A 24,152-nucleotide genomic window follows, 5' to 3' on the forward strand; every position below is an offset into this window, starting at 1 on the left:
ACATGTAAGATATTTCTTGTGCAGGTAACACAAAAAGTCTAGTTGTAGCGTTTTCTTAGTTTACTTAGGTACGTTAGAAAAGGATGTTTGGCAAATATTGCTTAACACAGCTTAAATATCTTTGAACCATTCAACTGCATATCAAAATATATAAATCAAAATCAGTAATATAAGTGTTACACGCATAAAAAACCGGACATAACCGATGTGTATTTCTTTTCAAAAGGCGAAAAAATTACTTCCCCTTTGGCTATATTTCGTGTTGTATATGAGAAATGTAAGTCATCATCAAAACTTGAAAATAAGATAAACAATTTTTACAAAAAAAAAACAATTAAGAACAGAACAAATATATTAAAATGTTTTATAAACTATCAGCTGCAACTCGTATTAGAAGATTTTTATGAAGATAATTGAATGGACATAAAAAAAGAAATGCATGACATTCATTTAGAACAATAACACTTAATGTTCATGTGGACTCTAAAGCTAAAATGGCTGTGTTTACAACACAAAATTTACCCAGAGTGCAGAGAAACATGTGCATTTGGAAAAATTTTAAGTCATAGCATGCCTTAGATATATAAAATTCAAAGGCATTTCATCTTTCAGGAAATAAAAAAACTGAACTGGATTTTGATGTCCATTTTTTTCATTTCTGCCAAAATAAACAAAGTTTGGAAATTTTTTTTGAGAACTTCCCTTTGTGTAATTATCAGGGTAAATCCTAATCATTGGCATGAATAATAGAGATCTGACAACAAAAGGTGATTCAAACAGTGTAACTGGGTGGATGGTATTATAAGTGAAACTCAGACGTTTGTTTATATCATCATCATTTGAAGGACTAAGAAAAAGTACACAGCAAAATTCGGTTAAATTTTTAATTTTCTGAAACACAAGTCAATATCATCATGACATTTGTGTAGTAAATCAACTTAATGACCTAATATGCTAATTTCATTCGCATTTCAGTAATTCATATTTTTAACTGATATGCCTAATTCATTGCATCCGAATGTCAAACGTTTAGTATTGCTGAATTATGTTATGTAATAATGATCCCATGTGATATCAAGAACAATATTTGATAAATAATGAATTTTAGAATAACATGTTTTCTTTACATAATAATGAAATAATATAATGAAATGTTAAACTTACTTCTTTTTACATTTGTTATAATTAAATGTATTCCCTTTGCGTCTCATTTCAGTGATACTTAATCTATAACACTATAATCTGGGTGAATTGAAATAACGGCATATGTGAAATAAAACGTTAATTGTTAAGAATAAATGATAAAGAATAAACTTTTTCTGACTATGCATTTTTATTACAATTCAGTATTAAGACTTTGTCTTATAAAATCATATACAAGACATCATCTGATATTGAACAATAATTAAACAATAAAAACAGCATCTATCTTCCAGTGACAAATTTTCGTATTTCCCAGTTTCCAGCCTAATAGGTGCCACCCTAAATCTAAATTTAACAAAAGCACTTATATCATTAAAAGCTTAGGCGTCGATAGTTTACAATAAATTTCAACAACACCCCGACTGGAAGAGGATGAGATAATAATACTTCTCTTGTCATCAATATATTAATTAAACAGTCATGCTATGATTTGGTTATAAAGATGAATATCGTGTCTGTGAAATCAAAACCAATAATTATAGTGTTTATACTTGATATGATTTTTAATACTTTTGTACGCTAAAAACACAGAAACCAGACGAGGGATTTGAATAAGTTGGCTAATAAAAGTATAATTCCATACAACCTAAGAATAACCTACTAAAATTATTGTCAAAAAGTAAAATCACAAAAATACTGAACTCCGAGGAAAATTCAATCGGAAAGTCCCTAATCATATGGCAAAATCAAATGACAAAACGCATCAAACGAATGGACAAGCATCCCCAATTATTTTTAAAAATTATTTTTAATATTTGTTTTGTATTTAAAAAATAATACGGCACTGTTCGCTCTATATTCATTTTTATGAATCTATTTTCTATCATCGGAATGTACTTTTTATAATTTTTATTTCTAAATCACAACTTTGAGACTGAAGTAGAATAATGGTTAGTGATAAATGATCTCATAAGCAAGCAATCTCTTTCTGGAAAATACCTCGAAGCGTATACCCTTTTTTTGCTACGTACTTATTGCTGATAAATATTGATTTTTTTTTCACAACATCGGGTTTGTTGAGAAAATATTTTCTTCACGTCTCCTCTGAATTGAACATTCATAAAACTATAGATGATCGGATTAACAGAATTATTGATGAAATATGATTTTAAACAGAATTTATAAAATACTTCTGCGGATTCAGACAATATATCCTCGAAATTTTTAACTATATTTCTTATTACCATTACTGTTAGAAAAGGAAGAAAGCTGAGAACAAATACCACGGTTACAATCCCTAGCATTAAAGTAGTTTTAGATGCATGAATTTTGCGTCTAGATTTAGTCTCTTCTAACTTTTGATGAACACAGTCTGTTTGAATTTTATTTCTTTGCTTTTCCTTGCCATTATTTTGATCCTTTTCGATATCTGAAAAAGAGGTCTCTCCTGACAGAGACTTCGGTTCCTTTGTTTTCTTTCGGGAGGAGTTTTGTGATATATTTCCCTTCTTCTTTTGTTTTCTGATAAATAATACGATTTTTGTGTATACTACTGTAAAAAATATAACACAAACAACAAAATAAAGAAACAATAATCCATAATAAACGAGAGGATATTTTGTACCCTTCATTGAATCATCTGTTGAACAATCAACCCCATAAACACCGGGAATGCCAACATCTTTAGTTTTCTTTCCAAAAACGATGGCTGCCGGCCAACATGTGAAAATTCCTATTATAATAGCTATAATGCAAATTCGTTTTGCCTTTTCTATTGTCATTTGTTTACCATATTTACATATCCGGTTATATCTATCTATAGCAACTGCCATTAACGTAACTATTGAACCCATTGTTGAAAGCGATTCTACTGTTCGTAGTGCCTTGCAAGCGGCTGGTGCGTAAAACATAATAGAATACCGAAGATCGGCAATTTCGGTCGGCATACCAATGACAACCGTCAACAGATCCAGTATTGCTAGATTAATTATAAAGTAATTGAGTGACGATTTGGTTTTCTTTCGAACATACACAATAATAACGAGAACATTCCCAAATAATCCGGTAAATATAAGTAAGAACATGTAGATGATCACCGGCAGATATCGTAAGGCAAGCTTATCGTTCAGTGTCCGTAACAGTTCTTCTGCATTTGTAATATTTGGAGGAGAATTGGTGCTGCTTATTTCACTATTATTTACGTGCGACCATGACATATTGAATAATCTCCAATTATGTACCACTGATACATGTAAGGATATCAGTTAGATCACAAGTGCATCTGCATGTAAGGTAATATTTAACAAGTGCATCTTTCCGTTGTTAAACCGAAACGCTTCCTCCCACTGACTAAATATATATGCATACACCTTCCAAAGTTCATCTTGATAAACAGTGATTTGTGTGAATGCATATCAGTGTCTGTAATGTCGCATCCTTCTTATGTTGTTTTAATCTTTTCCAATGAAATATCCTTTTTCGTTAATAGTATGAAATAACCTTGTTTTTTTTTTGTATCCGGAAGTAAATATCTTAGTGTACATTTTGGTGATTGGATAGGAATTTTTATGGAAAATGAAACGGTAATATATGAATGATAGAAAATGTTTTGGTATACGTCAATGAGACAGCAATCCATCAACAAAAGTATGGGAAGAGAAAAAAAAAATAAAAAAATTGAAGTTTTGATGTTTTAAATTTTCATCCGACATATTAATTAATCAAGTCTATTTTTAAATTTATATTCCTAGTGATATAATATTTATAGAGTTAAGCACATACAAATTAACTTTGAATTCTGCATATTATAATGCTAAAAAGAGGCGAAATATAGAAAAGGACATGCAAACTCATTAGTAGCAAACAAACTGACATTGACATGGCAAAAAACGAAAAACGATCAAAAGACAAACAACAGTATACAAAACACAAAATAGAAAACCAAAGGCTGAGCAATACGAACCCCACCATTAACTGGGGGTGATCTCAGGCGCTCAGAAAGGGTTCTAAAAAAATCTTTAAATAACTACTTCATATTTATACATATATACTTTATTCATGTGAGATGTAAATGAATTGAACAATAGGAGTCTATTTATACCTTTGTTGGTTACACTTTTGATCTCATCGGGAGATCCTTTGTAGAAAACATTATCGACATTCTTGCATGTACTTTGTAGTTAAATATGTGCAAATATATATCGCTAGCAGTTTTAGAGATGAAGTTGCAAAGTGAGATGTATATGCCTACAATGCCACCCATCTGCCACCTGATCAACAAAAACGAGGAGCGTTTGTAGAGGGTCTCCAAAACATCAATTTCAGTCTTCAAAAAAATTTGACTTGTACTTTCGGAGAACATTTTTTGAAAATTTACAAACCACAATCAATGATTACATCCTGTGGCTTTGTAAGTCCTCCTGTCAGAACCGAAGGAGGACATTTTGTAAAGGACATTTTACACATCATTCCTGACAACTGCATTACAAATAAGCCTTGTTTTTTTCAAAGAAGATGAATAATTTATACAGTGCATTCCAATCGCTAATCCTATAAAAGTTTCAGAGATCGAGATGTTGCAAACTGTTCAATTAGAATCAATAATTATCTCTGGCGGTCTTGGTGTTCCTCTAATCAAACCCATATCAGGAGCGTAGAAGACTTTTCATACATTATTTCTTAAAGGATTGGTTAAAATTGAACACGCAGTTTCAGAGATATTGATACAAATGGGATTCCCTTTAGGGTATCAATAGGAAAAACATTTGCCACCCGATCATTATTTAAAAAATACATCAAACACTATTACAAATGTAGAAAGAAAGCGATAATCTGTACAAAATATATCTATTCATTTGTTTGACATTAAACCTAAATTGAAATAATCAAAAATGAGAACACAGATTCTAGTCAAAGTTTATCTACAATTTCTACTGAGGAAAAGATGGCTAGTGAAGATGTTCTCTTCATGGTAATCTTCTTTTCTAAAATTTATGTCAAAATGAACGACCTTTTCTTTACTATTGTTAATTCTTAGACTCCGACTTCAATAAAGGTACTAGTAGTTTTTTTATTACTTAATACACGGTCAAAACTGATACTGATTTCATTACAAATATAGAGATTTGGTGTAGATTTCCCCAAGTCTGCCATATTGTTAGTGATTTTCTTACGTCATATTTTCTTAACGTTTAAGAGAATTTGGTGTTGATGGCAAAGCTGGTTGTCTCTGTTTAAGTCAGTACCTTTATCGACTGTATGTTGACATAGCAACATGTCTATTGTTGAAACTTTACGTTGACCACTAGATGTATTGTAAAGGCACATGTCTATTGCTGAATACTTTACGTTGACCTCTAGATGTATTGTATAGGCACCTGTCTATTGTTGAATACTTTACGTTGACCACTAGATGTATTGTATAGGCACCTGTCTATTGATGAAGACTTTTCGTTGACCACTAGATGTATTGTATAGGCACATGTCTATTGTTGAAGACTTAACGTTGACCACTAGATGTATTGTATAGGCACCTGTCTATTGTTATAGACTTCACGTTGACCACTAGATGTATTGTATAGGCACCTGTCTATTGTTGAAGACTTTACGTTGACCACTAGATGTATTGTATAGGCACCTGTCTATTGTTGAAGACTTTATGTTGACCACTAGGTGTATTGTATAGGCACCTGTCTATTGTTGAAGACTTCACGTTGACCACTAGATGTATTGTATAGGCACCTGTCTATTTTTGAAGACTTTACGTTGACCACTAGATGTATTGTATAGGCACCTGTCTATTGTTGAAGACTTCACGTTGACCACTAGATGTATTGTATAGGTGCCTGTCTATTGTTGAAACTTTACGTTGACCACTAGATGTATTGTATAGGCACCTGTATATTGTTGAAGATTTTACTTTGACCACTAGATGTTTTGTATAGGCACCTGTCTATTACTGAAGACTTTACGTTGACCACTAGATTATTGTATAGGCACCTGTCCTGACCTCTAGAAGTACCTCTAGAAGTATTGTATATGCACCTGTATATTGCTGAAAATTTATGTTGATCACTGGATGTATTGTACAGGTACCTAATATTATTGAAGATTTTACGTTGATCACTAGATGTATTGTATAGGCACCGGTCTATTGGTGAAACTTTATATTGACCACTAGATGTATTGTACAGGAACATGTCTATTGTTGAAACTTTATGTTGACCTACTCCTGTTTGTTCATGTCTAAATTATTTTTGAATACATTCTGGCTTGTGTGATTTATGCCCCCTAAAACAAGATAGGTGTATCTGCATTGGCCATTATCATTTATGACAAAAAAAGGACCAATTATTTCAATTTGTTTTAAGTTTTGAACGGGATATACTTGTGTAAAGGTTGGTAAAGCTTATATTCTATTGCAAGAGGAAAGAGACTAAAATTGTATTTACGGTAACAGATCTTTTGAATTGTTTAGTATCCATATCTGATTCTTATCGCTCCAATGGAGTAGGAAGTTACACAATAACTATGACGCCCGTCTTTGATTGCTGATAAAATGGATGGTAATAATAATTTAGAAAGAGGTTTCGTGGAGCAATTGGAACACTCAGCAATATACTGTAAACCGGGAAAAGTTCGCGCCGTCTTTATTTCTCGATTTACCAACTAAATCTTTATTCGCGCCGTTTTGAATTCGAGATTTGTAGGAGGCCTTTACAAAATTTAGTAAACGATTTTAAAATGGCATAGTTGTACATGTATCGTAAAGCAAGTGCTGAAAATCGATCATGACCCTTTTTGTCTAAACAATGTGTACATTTTTTGTAGGTTCATTGATGTACATGTAGATTTCAAGTTATTTGTGAATTGGCTTATATGAGTACAAGTAAACCGCTACATTTATGTTTACTTGTAAAACCACATACACTATTACCATAATAGAATGCTTTCAAATAAGTAAGATCGAATTGAAAGCTGCGAGGAACACGGATAATTAATCAATGTTAAGATCATATTAATAAGTGTAGCAGATTTAAGGGGGTACTCATTGCTGTTCAGAGTCATTTTTCCTCTTACCACATGCATCTCTGTCAATACTATGATGTCGAAAATGAGAGGCACCAGGAGAGGCCACCAGAGATCATTAACATATAAGAGTCAGACATGACATGTTGGACAGAATTACAAAGTAAATAACAAGCAAAGTCAAGAGGAGACAATTCATATACAATAAAACAAAATCAAGTATATCTATATTTATAACAATATCAATAAACATCATAGGTAGCAATTTTATGATGCACACAAATCACTGTCCAATTGTGATGTGCATCAACATCTTATTAATTATATATGAATTATTATATGGCCTTAAATGAGTACAAAAATGATGTTTTAATCAATTTCCATTTACTCTCAAATTTCTCTCTAGCTTTAGGTGATCTGTAAAAGGAGGTAGATATATTTTCTATTTGGTAGGTATTTTTGATCATAGCTATCGCACCTGTAAGAGTTGGTAATGAAGTGTTAAAGCGACATGTATAAATGTAATACTTAACCAGAACAGTGAATAAATTTAGGGAAACATCCCATGACTCTGACCCAAGAACAATATTTTTTGCATTTAATATTAAAGTTAAATTACATTTAAATTGAAAAAGTGCTGAAAATTCTATCCATATATTTCTAACTCGAGTACATTCCAAGAAAAGATGACTAATAGTTTCAATGATGAACATTTTTCACGCAAATATAGATTACGCAAATTGGATAAAAAAATTCGCTTTTATAATGATTAAAGTGGTTTATCAGCTAACGATTTTCTAATTTAAAACATGAATAAAAAACAATGAACCTTAATTTTAACAGGTAGGTAGGGGCGTACAATGGATACTCGTCAGGAAATTACAAAGATAGACATCGAATTTCCGGACTACATTCTGAAATATTAGTTTATTTACGTCCTTACGCATACAATCATAAAAGATACATTTTTACAAATGATAGATATAAGAAGATGTGGTATGAGTGCCATTGAGATAATTCTCCATCCAAGTCACAATTTGTAAAAGTAATCCATTATAGGTCAAAGTACGGCTTCAACACGGAGCCTTGGATCACAACAAACAGCAAGCTATAAAGGCCCCAAAAATTACTAGTGTAAAACCATTCAAACAGAGCCTATTTATACGGGTTTATTAGAGACCATAACTACGAGAATAAAATATACATACATTAAAGGGTAAAGAAAAATCTTAAAAATATATATCATAGTATTACAAATTAAAACTTCTCAGCTACTTTTCAAAATGAAATTATAGGTTTTGGCACATAATCTAAAAAGCGAATAAGAATACTATAATTGAGCAATAGGTTGTATTCATAAAATGTGCATCAAATTCAATAAATGTAGTACAAAGACTTCAACAAAATTTAAACAATGTAAGAAGCATCTCTCTTCCAGTGATAACATTTCGTATCTCCAAGTTTCCAATCTAATAGTTGCCACCCTTTATCTAAATTTTAATTTTAGCTAAATGACTTCTATTACTAAAAGGCGTTAATAGTTTACAAGAAGTTTCAATATAATCTAAACTTGTTCCACACTTCAACCTATCTGGTAGAATATGAGTCTATATTAGTCATTTCCAGTCATCAATACATTTATCAACAATCTTGTTTCTTGATTTGTTTCTGGAGAGAAATGCCGTGTTTGTAAAATCAAAACCAAGTCAAACTTATACCTTATAATTCCAACTTTGTCGACTGAGGTAGAATAAGTTATTTAATAAGCAAACGATCTCTTACTGTCAAATACCTCGGAGCGTAACCTTTTTAGACTATTTGTTTTCCAAAACATCGTGTTTTTTTGGAAAATATTTGTTTCACATCTCTTCTGAACTGAACATTCATAAAACTATAGATGGTCGGATTCACAGAATTATTGATGAAATACGACTTTGAACAGAATTTATAAAATACGTCTGCTGGCTCAGACAAATTATTCTCAAAATGTTTGATAATGTATCTAATTAACATTACTGTTAGAAAAGGAAGAAAGCTGAGAACAAAAACGATGGTGACAATCCCTAGCATCAAAGTAGTTTTAGCACGAATTTTGTGTGGAGATTTATTCTCTTCTAACTTTTGATGAACACAGTCTGTTTGAGTTTTATGTTTTTGTATTTCCTTGCCATGATTTTGATCATTTTCGATATCTGTAAAAGAATTTTTTGCTGTCGAAGACTTCAGTTCATTTGTTTTCTTTAGGTAAGGATTTTCTGATATGTTTCCTTTCTTCTTTTGCCTTCTGATAAACAGAATGATTTTAGTGTAAATTACTGTAAAAAATACAACACAGACAACAAAATAAAGAAACAATAATCCATAATGAACAAGAGGATATTTTGTACCCTTCATTGAATCATCTGTTGAACAATCCACCCCATAAACACCGGGAATGCCAACATCTTTTGTTTTCATCCCCAAAACAATGGCTGCCGGCCAACATGTAACAATTCCTATTACTATAGCTATCACGCAAATTCGTTTTGCCTTTTCTATTGTCATTTGTTTACCATATTTACATATCCGGTTATATCTATCTACAGCCAATGCCATTAACGTAATTATAGAACTATTTACTGACATCGATTCTACTGTTCGTAGTGCCTTGCAAGCAACAGGTGCGTTAAACATAATAGGATACCGAAGATCGACAATTTCGGTCGGCATACCGATGACAACCGTCAACAGATCCAGCGCTGCTAGATTGATGATAAAGTAGTCGAGTGACGATTTAGTTTTCTTTCGAACATACACAATAATAACAAGTACATTCCCAAATAATCCAGTAAATATCAGTAAGATCATGTAGATGATCACAGGAAGGTACCGTAAAGCAAGCTGATCGTTCAATGTCCGCAACAGTTCTTCTGAATTTGTAATGTTTGTAGGATAATTGGTGCTCATCATTTCAGTGTTATTTACCTGCGACCATGACATATTGAAAAATCTCCAATTATGCACAGCTAATATATGTAGGTATAGACTACATGTGCGTCTACATGTAAGGTTTTGTTACTATCAGATTGACCACAAGTGCATTTTTCCTTTGTGAAACTGAAAACTTATTCTCCCACTGACTTTTTATTTATAAATCAAATCAAATATTTATTATTCTGATCAAGGTCCAACAGGGGGCGCAGTTACAAGCAGCAGTTATGATTGCAATGTAGATGCATAGACAATTTAAACAACACACATCATGCATCATACAATATAATATAATATAATATGACAGATATTGTAATAAAAATTAATAAAATGCAAACTAAGTACAATTGGATTGTTATGTCAAGCGATGCAAGTCGGGTTCAGATCAACATAATTATCATTAAAGATGTATACCGTTATAAATAACTTAATTTATTTTAGAAGAATACAAATTAAAATAAGTAAGAGTATGGTGTTCCGCTGCAAAAGACATATAGGGACAGTGCATCAGAACATGTATAATAATTCTCCTCGTGTCTAATGCAGATGTGCACACTTCCTTTGTTTTTTTGTAACATCTTTATTAGCTGATGTAAAGTTGTGGATCTGCAGAAGACACCAAGGAGAGATGCTTCTGGATACACTGATACAATTTGTTGCAAAGTAATCCTCCTCATGTCAGAATCAGATCAAAAACAAAAACAAAAACAAAAAACAATCAGCGAGATAATAGAATACTATCATTTTTTAAAAATTTTCTTTTGTTGTATCAGAGTAGTAGAATAGTATTGAAATGATAACTGGTCATCTGCAAGAACCATGGGACAGTGCTCTAGGATATACTGTTGATGACGATAGACAGCGCTCTAGGATATACTGTTGATGACGATAGACAGCGCTCTAGGATATACTGTTGATGACGATAGACAGCGCTCTAGGATATACTGTTGATGACGATAGACAGCGCTCTAGGATATACTGTTGATGACGATAGACAGCGCTCTAGGATATACTGTTGATGACGATAGACAGTGCTCTAGAATATAGTGTTGATGATGATAGACAGCGCTCTAGGATATACTGTTGACGATAGACAGCGCTCTATGATATACTGTTGATGACGATAGACAGAGCTCTAGGATATACTGTTGATGACAATAGACAGCGCTCTAGGATATAGTGTTGATGACGATAGACAGCGCTCTAGGATATACTGTTGATGACGATAGACAGCGCTCTAGTATATACTGTTGATGACGATAGACAGTACACTAGGATATACTGTTGATGACGATAGACAGCGCTCTAGGATATACTGTTGATGACGATAGACAGCGCTCTAGGATATACTGTTGATGACGATAGACAGCGCTCTATGATATACTGTTGATGACGATAGACAGTGCTCTAGAATATACTGTTGATGACGATAGACAGTGCTCTAGGATATACTGTTGATGACGATAGACAGCAACAGCAATCTTCTTCGTGTCAGAAGCAATAAAAAAAAACCTGTAATATTTACAATTAAAAAAAAATAAAAAAGTAATGACAATAGCTGCCGGAGTGATTTTTTTGTTTGTATTTCTTAGTTGACGTACTTGTAGTTGTTTGTTTTTATAGTGATTAAGATTATAACACAATGTTGACTGCTCTTCTCCAATTTTTATTTTACATTTTTACCTATTATGTCTGTTTGTTTTGACACATTATTGTCAATATAATGGAATTCTATGCGACTGTCATACTTCTATGCGACTGTCATACAAGTGACTAAAACCAGGTTTAAATACACAATTTTCTACATAAGGAAATGCCTGTACCAAGTCAGGAATATGACAGTTGTTTTCCATTCGTTTGATGTGTTTGATCTTTTGATTTTGCCATTTTATAAGGGACTTTCCGTTTTGAATTTTCCTTGGAGTTCTGTATTTTTGTTATTTTACGTTTGTCTTTTAAATCGGCTATCTGCGATTTTTATTCAAAAATTGACATAGCTCTTTAACACGACAGAGTTCACACAAGACAGCAGCCATCCTAATTTCTCATGGGAATTTAAGTGAATGAAACTAGGACACTATGTGATATATTTGCTGTCAGTTCTTGATTTCCTTGAGTAAACAAAGCTTGTTTTTAAAATGCTATTAGATATTCTGTGACAAAGAGGTGGAGTCTAAATTTTCCCGTCGCAGCCAATAATTCAAAATAAATTTGACCATGTCAAAAGTAAAATGGAAACCGACCCAATGTAGATAGGGCTGCAAAGTTAGTTGTTTTGTGCACACCCGAAATGATTTTACAAAATTTGCTGTGGAACTTTTCGCAAGTTAAATTTGAATAAAGTCTAACATTTGTTTTTGTCAGTTTTTATGGACTGATCCTTTTTGAATTTACCTTCGAGTTCGGTATTTTTGTTAATACTTTTTTTAATTATTTGTCTATTGTTATAATGGTTCCAGATCTTAATTTTGCCACGAAGGAATGAAAAGAGCTCCAAATTTCATTTCAATAAAGTGAATAGGCTTAATAGTATGATAAACAATACAGGTAGCTAGTTTTTAAGCTAGGATTTAAAGATTAGTAATCTTTTCTCATTTTGAAATATGCTATCAAACCTTTCTTGAACAATTCATTCTGAGCATAAGAGAATGTGCCTGAAGAAATAAAATACACGCATAGATATGTACAATGTAATACACTCCAAACTAAGTTCATTTTGATAAACATTGATTAGTGTGAATGCATATCAGTGTCTGTTATGTCGCTTCCTACAAAGTTATGCTCTTTTCCATCTTTTCTGTTAATTGTATGAAATAAACTTTTGTTTCTATATCAGGAAGTAAATAACTATTTTTCTAAACTTGACGTATTTATATACACCTGGAGTCGGTTTCACCAAAAAACTTACGACTAAGATTGATCGTAAGTCATGAACAATTCAGTGTATATATTTACGATCAATCTTAGTCGTAAGTTTTTTTGTGAAACCGACTCCAGTCTTTCAATGGAGACTAACTGTTAACCTCTAGATGTCTTTTTGTTATTTTTGTCGTCGGGTTGTTGTCTCATTGACATTTAATCACAAAATCATAGTAATATACCCTACAACTCAAGAGGTAGGTGTGTATGTTAAAATGTGTAAATGGTATTTTGTTTAAATCAAATACTTTAAAATTAATGTTGTTTCGACGCCAAGCACACATTATTTAGGAGTGAGTGTAACAGTGGTTTGATTCCGCCAGTGTACTTTATCCGGAGGAAGAAAATCCCCAGTGATTTTTATCCACCAACAAAAAATCACTATGGTTTTCTATCCGGGTCCAGTGTAAAACATCCACCAGTCATTATATATATAAGGTTCTAAAAAGGTTTTTTTGAAGGGGAAATATATATAAAATGTGGCTTAATAGTTTTTTAGTGTATTTGAAAATTGCATAGTTGATTTATGTAAAAAGTGGCGAGTTTTCATCCAAGGAATGTTCACACTAGTGTGTTTGAACCAGGAATGATTACACTAGTGATTTTGTACCGGAATGATTGCACTAGTTATTTTATACCCGGCGGGATTAATTACACTAGTGCTTTAGATCCATTCATTGATGAAGTGATTAGTACTCATTTTGAACACACGATAACACAATAATGCTTATTAACGATTGAGATTTAAATAATTTTTCTATGCAAATCTATAAAATCATATGCTTTTAAATTGTCACTAATTGTAATATTTATATTTATTGGAATTGCCGAAGTTTTTCTATGTATTTGCTTTTCGGTCGACTTGGATATTAAATCATATCTTCTATATCAATATCAAAGGATGCTTCTGTAATTGAAACTTTATGTAAGAACAAATCTGCTCTTTAAATTTGGTTTGTATCAAGTTCAATGTCCTGATCATTGATAAAGTATTTTGAGTTATAAAAATATCCTCCTCATCATCATCAATATTATTTACTAGATTGACTCAGATTAATTAAACTGGTTCCTTGAAAATCATTTTAATTTTAACCCATTTATTTATGTAAACAATAAACCGGTCTAATATAAACAAAACAATGATATCAAGATCGACGCTTTCACACTATTTACATCCAATATTCTCTAGTGAAAAACAGTTACCCGGAATAAATACACGGCGGAATGAAAGTACGCTTACATGAGTACAGAAAGACGTTTTAACTGAAAGTCTAGTTAATGTGCCCAGGTAGGGCAAAATATTATCCTGTGGACTGTTAACGTTGCAAATCAGTCTATGCGTTTAGTCTAGTCCACATCACTGTATATTCATTTCTTAGTATCATATTTTCTTCCTGATTTATATGCCTCTATATACTACTAAAATAAAGAGGTCCAATTTGTTAGCCGGCATGACGTAAAAACGACGAATCAAAGAATTCAACTTTATATATAACTAATATACGACAATTGTGTTGTTTAAAAAATACACCATTCCAGGCCCTTTTGTTTTCCACATAATTAATAAATAATACCAATAATTAACAAGTTCCGGGTCGAATCCGATACCGATACCAATAGTATATATATGTCACATGTAGTTTCCGTTACCTGTTGCCTTCTGTAAATCCCTCCTCTATCAGGAGAACATGGAATTCTTCCAGTAGTTGTTTAAATCTATGTTAAACTATAGTACACTATTTAACAAGTCTGTTTTCTTTCCACCTCAATACCACAATTAATTTTGGTTAATTAGTTAAAAAAAATAATTTAGTTTATAGTAAGATTATTGTAGTAAGAAAACCAGGACGAGTTCAAACAGAAAGATTTTGAAAGCAGAGAAAAATGTGCATCTTACAATCAGCATGACTTTATCAGATGACAATACGAATACAAAAAATGCAGGCTGAAAATAAGGCGTAGGTACTTTAATTCAGTCAAGGACCCGCGAGTGTGTTCTAGTGTGATATATATTTGCCATGTGACATTTAGCATAAGTATGGAAAGCGAAATCAACACTTCAGAATTTTTTTTAATTTTACGGTTTCTGGAAATTCATCATTCGAGTTAAAAATGTGGTTTTAAAAAGGGCATGAATTGTTATGATCAAGGTTTAACAAGCCGGTGTCTTGAGCATTTATCTAAATCTTTAGATCCTTTAATATTTATATACCGTAAAGACCCGGTACAAAAACAAGGAAGTTCAACTTAAGGATATCATCGACTATAAAAACATAAACAACCTTGATTTAGTAATTATAGTCTCAAATTGAGAAGTGAAATTGATTTTCTCATAGCATTGACAATATATAGTTTACCATCGTACGTGTTCAACTTCTTGATTTATTTTGGGTTTTCATTAAACCATTTTATTCAGTGCTTGGTCAAAGATCGTGTTATCAAATATATGTTGGCTTCGTTGGAATTCATTAACCCTGTTTTATTTGAATTTAAATGGTATTTTATCGGTAATTGATCATGACTTTTTGCGAAATACTTTAAATATAGACTGCTTAAAGTGCTTCAACTATTTAACAGATCACTAAACACATCTAGAAATCAATATAGAAATAACCTTAGGTGTTTACAACATCTGTTCTTTACCTTATATGTCCGATTTTTCTTTCTGATTGAGATATAGCTTTCATTTCAAGCAGTTTTAGCTTTTAAAATATTTTTATGCAGTAAAGTAGAATAATTTAAACAGTGAGCACCATGTATAAAATTTTAGGAAAATCCAATATGCTTAAAAGCATAGCTGATATATCAGAAATGTTTTATAATCATTGAATTTCGATGCGTCTGCCGATATTGCTGTAGAATTAGTCCTCGGATTTTGAAACTAATATTTTCCATAAAGAGAATCTGCCTAAGAAATATCAAGAAAAATTAGATAGAATATTTATTAATGTCATGACTTTGTTAATGTATTTGAATCTCTTCAAAAGAATACATGAATTGGGTTTGGAACAAGTGTATAGAGAACTCGCAATAAAGATAAAATCTTAAACTATAAGCAAGGCATACATACATTATACACTAGAGACAGTTCAGTTTATGTAAAACTGTCGAGTTTCCTTTCATAATGTTAATAATCATTAACAAGTAATCAACAGCTCTCTGTTAGTTGAGATAAAAACTTGCTAAAGAAACTTTTTTTTGTTAATGTCCTCATATTTTCATCAGTTTAGTTTTGAAAAGAGACTTGCACCGAGAAAACAACATATTGATTATTCGGACTGTTACACATGTCAAGAATAGATGAATGAAAAAGTAAACAAACGTGGAAGGAATATGGTATTATCTTTATAATACTCCAATTCATTTAACAACTGTTATAACAAATTTTAATAAACAAATAAAAACGCATGGAAATATGAAAAACACCAACTAAACGTTGCTCTATCCTCTAAATTATTTCTCATGCGCTCTTTGCTTCTGTGATGATTGTTGAGCAAGGTGACAATTCGGAATATTTCGTCAACAAACCCCGAAAGTTAATTAGCAGCCAAAGTTTTCGATCAACAATCGAATGAAATATTTTTTGTCTATCATACGTTATGAATTCGGAATAAATGTAAAGAAAAGTACGCATTGGACTTAGATTAGTATATATAGATATAAGAAGATGTGGTATGAGTGCCAATAAGACAACTCTCCATCCAAGTCAAATTTTATAAAAGTAAACCATTATAGGTCACAGTACGGTCTTCAACACAGAGCCTTGGCTCACACCGAACAGTAAGCTATAAAGGGCCCCAAAAATTACTAGTGTAAAACCATTCAAACGGGAAAAACCAACGGTCTAATCTATATAAAAAACGAGAAACGAGAAACACTTATGAACCACATCAACAAACGACAACTACAGAACATCAGATTCCTGACTTAGGACAGGTGCAAACAAATGCAGCGGGTTTAAACGTTTTAATGGTACCAAACATTCACCCTTTTTCTGAAACAATAGTGTAACATCACAACATAGAAAGACATATGCATTGATTTAATAATTTCCTTAACATTATAACCATCAGAAACTCTGTTCATATGACTTTAAAGATACATTAAACTTAATGAGAAAAAAACCACATCAGAAATAATAAGAACTCAAAAATATTTTACCAAAAGTGTATTTGATATGCAAGTTTTATAAAAATAAGCAGAATCATTGGAGTGGCTTGGATTTTTTTTAATGCATACATATGCGGATCTAGGATTTAATGTTTGTGAGGACGCGAGCTTGTGAATTTTACCGTGTGTTATGAAGAAAAAAAGAAATGTTCCGAGTTAAGGGGTCGCGCGTCGCGTGCGCCCCTCCTGAATCCGCCCTGAAATAACATAGGAAAACTTTGGAGGCGTTACAAAACGTTAATGGTATTTTAAACGCAAAAGACAAACCTCTTTTAGAATGTTTGAATAAAACTGATATATTCAAACTGTCCAAGACTCGCGATTTAAAGCTTGGCATATTATTTAGATATTCTTGTTGGTCACCTCGTGTTGTTCTCTAAACATCTTTTTTTATTCGGTTTGTCTGACTGATCTGCAGATCCTGCATTTTCCTTTTCTATTAATGTCTTGAAGTTTCGATCATGTATCAGTTAAATGGTTACGCCTTGGGCTGTTTTCTGCTCTTTGGTCGGGTTGTTGTCTCTTTGACGCATTCCCCGTTTCCATTCTCATTTTTACTGATGTATAAATCCCATGTTATCAATAAAACATCTCTACGACAGCAACCAAACAACACAGTAAATAAAAGAAAAATGCGAACACTACTTCAGAACAACCGTACTTTACAAAAGATATAATAATAACATTGTTAGACTAGAGGACTTGGAACGAGCAGATGAAGGAGCAACAATTGGCAATATTGGTCAAATGTAGTGGTGCCATCCTATGCAGATGACATAGTTTTGCTTGTCCGTTATAAACACACAGTACAATCATTGCTAGATATAGTATATGTCACTACAAGGAAAGGCCGAGAACCAATAAATACAAACGAACTTAGATATAACTAAGTGCCTTTAACGGGAAAAATATGAGAAATTTTCAGTCTAACAAGGAAATTCTTAAAACAGAACGAAACGCTCAAACAGGGATATTTTTTTTAGAAACTATTAGAACAAAATCAATATAGAAGATAGACTAAAAGCATTAACAAATGTTTAAAAATTATGCGATGTAATGACCAGGCTGCACGCAAGTCAGGGAATGTAGCCAGTTTTTCCCTTAAAACATGGCAAACATATCAAATACCAAGGGGCCTGTTTGTCATACCATGGAAGTATTATATTGACAGGAACTCCAACAAGCGGACTTCAAACGTTTATAGTGCGATGCCGCAAAATCGTTAAGTATCTGTTAATTAACTCGACTGTTTTATGGATGCATGGGTTCCGATAAAATTTTTGGAACCTCGTGAATGATCGTAATTTCGGAACATACCGAAATAACCGGATGTGTACTTAATTGTCAAGGAAATGACATTTACCGACCATGTGAATGACAAATATAATGTCAGTTTTTACGGGTTTTGCTGCTTAAAAACAAATAAAAAGAAAAGAAACGAAACGAAACGAAACGAAATCCCCGCGACTGTTTTCACCGATTAAAAAGACAAAAAAAAACAAAAAAACTGAAGAGTAAAAATACTCACAAGCCATAAACATTTCAGTTTAAGTTACAATCAATTTTAAAATAGTAAGATTTATTCATGAGAGTGCCGTTGGCTAAACACGCGTAACTGTTATATACAAGTTAGGCTTGAAAATCATAAAATTCTCATGTAAAGTAAACGGAAAAGTTTTATCAGTAATTATTATCGCGTTTTACTGCTAACTTTGACAAATATTTTACTGAAGTGTTTAATGAAAGAATTTCCAACAAAAATTTAATCCAAAGTTGGCCGGGGGGGGGGGGGACGGGGTTAAAGAGCTTTGATCCGAAAAAATATCAAATATTTTGATTTATTGTTTACTGAAAGTCCAATGGCAAATATTTCATGCAATTAAACAAGAAACAAAATCATAAATTGCTTAGCACACGGTGTAAGATGTTTCAGAACTGTTAAGCTTTTAAACACATAAATAAATTCTAATTTGGTTTCCTTGATAAAAAAAAAATAAACTGCTTAGGGCCCATCATGGTGATCGTTCTTTAAATGCATCCAGAAATATTTAAAGCCATCCGTAAAAATAAATCTGTCAGACGTCAGAGTAATCTCGGACTAGGTTGAATGTTTAAGGTTGTTTACAACTTTGGAATTATTATAAAAGGTGTAACAATTCATCTGCATGTTTCGTAACCTGATATTGCTATGTAGAGGTCATCACATGCGTGTAATTATTAACCTCTTTTAGTTTTTAAAACATATTTGATAAATAAGTTAATAACATTTTACGATATTTTACGATAGAGAAAACCATAAATATTTGTGTTACACTCGATAAAAGTTTACAATCTTTAACTTAAAATTTGAGTTATCCGGCACCATCCGGCACACTACACGCGCATCACATTATTTTTTGCAAACACTCTACTTCAGAATCATGTAATTTTCCTAATCGGATATTTCCCGATTTCCAAGTTCCAATGATTAAAACATACTCAACAAAACTAAAAATAAGCTTGCCCTCTTTCCGAATGCAGTTAATTTTCTTATGTCATTCTGTTAACTATGGACCGATTTTTTCGATCTTTTCAGCTTTGTTCTTCATTTATTGAACGGAAACAGGTGTTGTTATTCATGTGGCGATTCACAAATAACCACGGGAGTTTCCGTGTTTATTTACATTGGTAGGTAGATAAGACAATCGATACCAAATCACGTGATAAGACCAGCTAAAGTTAAAAGAACAGGCGAAGGCGGCATCACAGATACCCCACAAAGGAGTTATCACGTACTTGACAAACTGAGTCGGAACCTTTTATTTTCTTAAAGAAATCAGTGGGATGGGAATGTGCTAATTTTTCGTTGGAGTTCCTGTCAATATAATACTTCCATGGTCATACTGAGATACTGAACTATGCTGCAACTGACATCCCTTGTTAATCAGGTACAACACAATAAAACATGCATGCTCTATGGTCGGGTTGTTGTCTCTTTGACACATTCCCCATTTCCATTCTCAATTTTATTGTCAACAGGACTGGTGTAGAAGCGAGCCTAGCTTGGTGAATAAAGAGAGATAACTCTATGGTTATTATTTACAGTTTTACCGAGAATTTAGTATTCAAATTTCTTTCAGAAAAATTAAATTTTGATAATTCACATATTACAGGATAAATCTTTTTGTCTTCGTTTATAGTTACCCATATAAACAGGTTTGTTTAACAGAGATATTTTATATTGGAAAATTGGATATTAATTTGTGATGATAAAGTTTGGGTTATATTGATCGAGGACACTGGAGTCAAAAAAATGTACCTCGTCCTCTAATTGGTTTAAATTACAAAACATACAAAGCCGTTCACATCAGCAGGGTGATGGTTTGATTTTCCTAGAGAGTTATATTTTCTTTCATGTCTGTCAGTTTCTATGCGGAGAAAATGATTACTTATTCTAAATTTGAAAGCATTCACCGATTATCAGTTTGTTTTTTTCTATATCTATTTAATGTAACTGTCAAATTTGCCTTGATCATCAGTAGACGAGTTTTTATATAAGATAAGAAGATATGGTATGATTGTCAATGAGACAAATCTAGTATTTTTTTTCAGAATTACATAAATCATCATTACGGTACTTTTAAGTTGTTTTTACTAAAATTCTTGCAAATTGAGAGGTCAATATTTTATTAGTTTTACAGAAAAATATTATATTCGACTACCAAGAATGGTATTTGTTGTCTCCATTTTAATATTCATTGTATGCACTTTGTAACACGTCGCTTGGTAAGTTTTCAGCTGTAAACCAGTACATGCATATATTTGGTATTACCACGGTATATCAATATAGAAAGGAAATCTACCGTCAGTTCTGAGATTACTGTGAGTCGTATTGGAGCTCTATTTTGATACACCTAATAAGTATTTACAAAATTGTACATTTAGTTTTTTTCATGTTCCCAATCCTTAAATTTTCATATTAAAGTTAAAAATTAACGTCACAGTACCCAAATTGCACCTATTCAGGAAAAATGGCAGCGGAAATCTTACAAGTTTTCTTTGAGACTTAACATTTTTTATATTTTTATGATTTGACATTGTACACGTCTTTCAAATAAATAAATATATTTAAATATACACAAAACGTTCACAGTATATATCCACAGATAAAGTATTCACTGGAAAAAGTCAAATCTACGGAAGCGACGTCCATAAAAAGTCATCTTTTAAAAATGAGCACATAAAATATGTTACAAGCATCCATTTCTTAAATAATGAATACTAAAGCATGGACTAATGTCAAATTGTTCTAAATATTTGAAGAAATAAAACAAAACATCTGTTATTCGATTTTTGAGGATGTGAATCATAGTTAAGCAAGGATGCAATTTGGGGTTGAAAGTTTTGACTTTTTGAAAAGTCGAAATTTCAGCTTTGTTAAGTCAAAATTTAGACTTTAAACTCAAAATTTCAAGTTTTAGAATCTGGAAATTTCAACTTCTCAGTATTTATATGTTTATATGTTCTAAAACTAGAAAACTGACGAGTTCATGAGTCGTCCTGTATATGCATGGCATATTTTGCCACTTGATTTACCATTGTTTCAACTAGGCAAAGTCGTTGACCTGCTTTTGGGATACCGAACAGGGGCCTGTTTATCGAAGCAGTCTTAGGATTAGGACGTGTCCTAAGACCAACTTAGGACATATCTTAGTCCTAAGTGGGTTTATCAAACATGTCGTAACTTAGGAAAATCCTAGGAATTGTCCTAACTTTAGGATACCAATTTAGGTGTCTTAAGATGGTCTTAGGATGGTCCTAACTTTAGGATATATTTAGGATGGTCCTAACTTTAGGATATATTTAGGATGGTCCTAACTTTAGGATATATTTAGGATGGTCATTTTATAAACAAATATGGCCTGTATTGGTTGCATTTGCTTTAGGGAACTACCATTTGATTTTTATGACGGGGTGGGGTGGGGGTGGGCTAGGATGAAAAATGTTGTTCTGCTTTTTTTGTTGTTGTAATCTGTGTCCTTCCTTTTTATTCTTCACTATATTCGGTCCTGCCTTTTTATTTTGTTAGTTTATCCTGACTTTTTTTTTTTACATACATGTAAATTGTCATCCTGCCTTTTTATTTTTGCAAAGTTCCTCATCCTGCTTTTTTTTTTACTCCAAACTCCTGTCCTGCCTTTTTTCAAATTTCATCCTATAAAAAAAAAGCAAAGTGTTACTCTTGTCCACGTCGTCCAGGAGAGTCTGTAGTTTTGCATCGGTAGAATTCGAATTTCGTCTTTTATATTCAAGCGTATCATCGCATGTTATTTGCAGTACTGATAAAATAGTTGAAGTACTCAGTATTTATATGAAAGATGCACGAGATTTGCCTTTGAACTTTTAAGTATGAAACCGTGACACTTCGAATTCAGCTCACTCAAAGCATATAAAGATTTTACCGATTATATATTTTATTTTAACTATTTACAATTCGTTTGTTTCAATTCTTATATAACACGTAGTTATATTTTTTGTCTTATGTTTTGTTTTATGAGTTTAAATGTACAATTATAATATATAAAGTATTTATCACCTTTAATTTAAAACTAATAATTATTTTCTAATTATTTATCTTTTTTTTAAATTATAGTTATTGGTTAAATTTGATACAATATTTTCATTTTTTCATTTTTCATTTGTTATTTTCTTTTACGCCAATACTTAGGACAGCGGTTAGGACATCCTAGCTAAGATAATCCTAAGATAGCTTCGATGTGCATGCTGAGACATGTCGTAAGTCGGTCCTAACTTCATCCTAAATTCTGTCCTAAGAAATTCTTAGGACCGATCTTAGGACAGTTTCGATAAACAGGCCCCTGCTTTTAACCCAATCATAAAACATAGGATGCAAAATGTCCTTAGATGTGACGACCCTATGACAGAGTCGTGGACACTAAAACATGGAATATGGGAAAATAACTTTTTTTTTCTGTCAACACGCATGCTCCTTCCAAATTAAACTCTTCAATCTTAAATGTTAATCCATTTCATTATTAAAGAGAACAAGACTATTTCTGAATATAAATTGACAAAATGTTTGGATGACGCTTTATTTATTTATTTGCGTCCATGTCATCTCCTTCTAAAATTGTAATAGCTGTGTTTGAATACTTATATTAAAGTTGTAATACTTTTTAAAAAAGTCGATATTTCAAGATTTCAAAAGTCAAAATTTCAGATTACGGTCAAAATTTCGAGATTTGAAAAGTCAAAAATTTGAGTTAAAGTCGAAATTTTTAGATTTGACATGTCAAAAGTTCGACTTCGAAACAAATGTGCCCATTTTATTTTTTACTATGTCCCTATATTTTTGTTATTGTTGATGGACGAACAGTTGTCTATAATTGCTTACACCCAATTCATTTGAACTTTGGTGGAATAGTTGTCTTATTGGCAATCATATATTACCACATAACACCTCCTTATTCTTTATATTGCTATAAAGAAATATCGTGTCACTGTACTACTAGTTTAACCTAAACACGTTTCAAATTTTTGACAGAAGAAACAAGGTAACTGTATGCATGGGACTAAATAGTTTGTATGTTTGCTAAGTCCAGACTCCAGGTTACGGAAATCGTATTACAGATATTTGAAATGTAAAAAATGGAAGGGTTGAAATTCCGTGTCCTATTTGACTAACAAAAAAATACCTACAAATCGCTTATGTTGGCCCAAGTAAATAAATCGATCGAGAATTTAGTCAGTGGTAAACATGAATGTGACACTATGTTTTGATTTTTTCATGAACTTAAATATTGATATGAATAGATCTTTTCAAGTCTCTGAGAGGGACAATGCAGAATATTTAACCACGTGGCTATCACCAGAAGAGTAATAAATTTACATTCAGAGTGGTACACTGAATAAATTCCACAACG

The 24,152-nt window shown here is 32.2% G+C and overlaps 3 protein-coding genes across 4 annotated transcripts in view; 1 reads left to right on the forward strand and 2 right to left on the reverse strand.

The window, feature by feature from the left end:
- The window catches only part of LOC127727247 (40S ribosomal protein S21-like), a 1,096,693-nt gene that overhangs the window by 61,569 nt on the left and 1,010,972 nt on the right, over positions 1–24,152 (forward strand). The window contains exon 1 of one of the 2 annotated variants that reach the window (XM_052234732.1): positions 13,768–13,772. The exons of the other annotated variant lie outside the window; for it this stretch is intronic. The gene's annotated coding sequence lies outside the window, so the exon portion shown is untranslated. Of the gene's footprint in view, positions 1–13,767; positions 13,773–24,152 lie in introns of those variants that run through there. 2 annotated transcript variants of the gene reach the window in all.
- On the reverse strand, positions 871–3,648 carry LOC127727240 (orexin receptor type 2-like). The gene has a single exon (XM_052234723.1). It carries the CDS (start codon positions 3,357–3,359, stop codon positions 2,175–2,177), a length of 1,185 nt encoding a protein of 394 aa, XP_052090683.1. The 5' UTR covers positions 3,360–3,648; the 3' UTR covers positions 871–2,174.
- On the reverse strand, positions 7,432–10,154 carry LOC127727241 (dopamine D2-like receptor). Its single transcript, XM_052234724.1, has one exon. The coding sequence runs from the start codon at positions 10,147–10,149 to the stop codon at positions 8,980–8,982; it is 1,170 nt and encodes a 389-aa protein (XP_052090684.1). The 5' UTR covers positions 10,150–10,154; the 3' UTR covers positions 7,432–8,979.

Source organism: Mytilus californianus, unplaced genomic scaffold (genome assembly GCF_021869535.1).
Source record: "Mytilus californianus isolate M0D057914Y unplaced genomic scaffold, xbMytCali1.0.p SCAF_19, whole genome shotgun sequence".
NCBI lineage: Eukaryota > Metazoa > Mollusca > Bivalvia > Mytilida > Mytilidae > Mytilus > Mytilus californianus.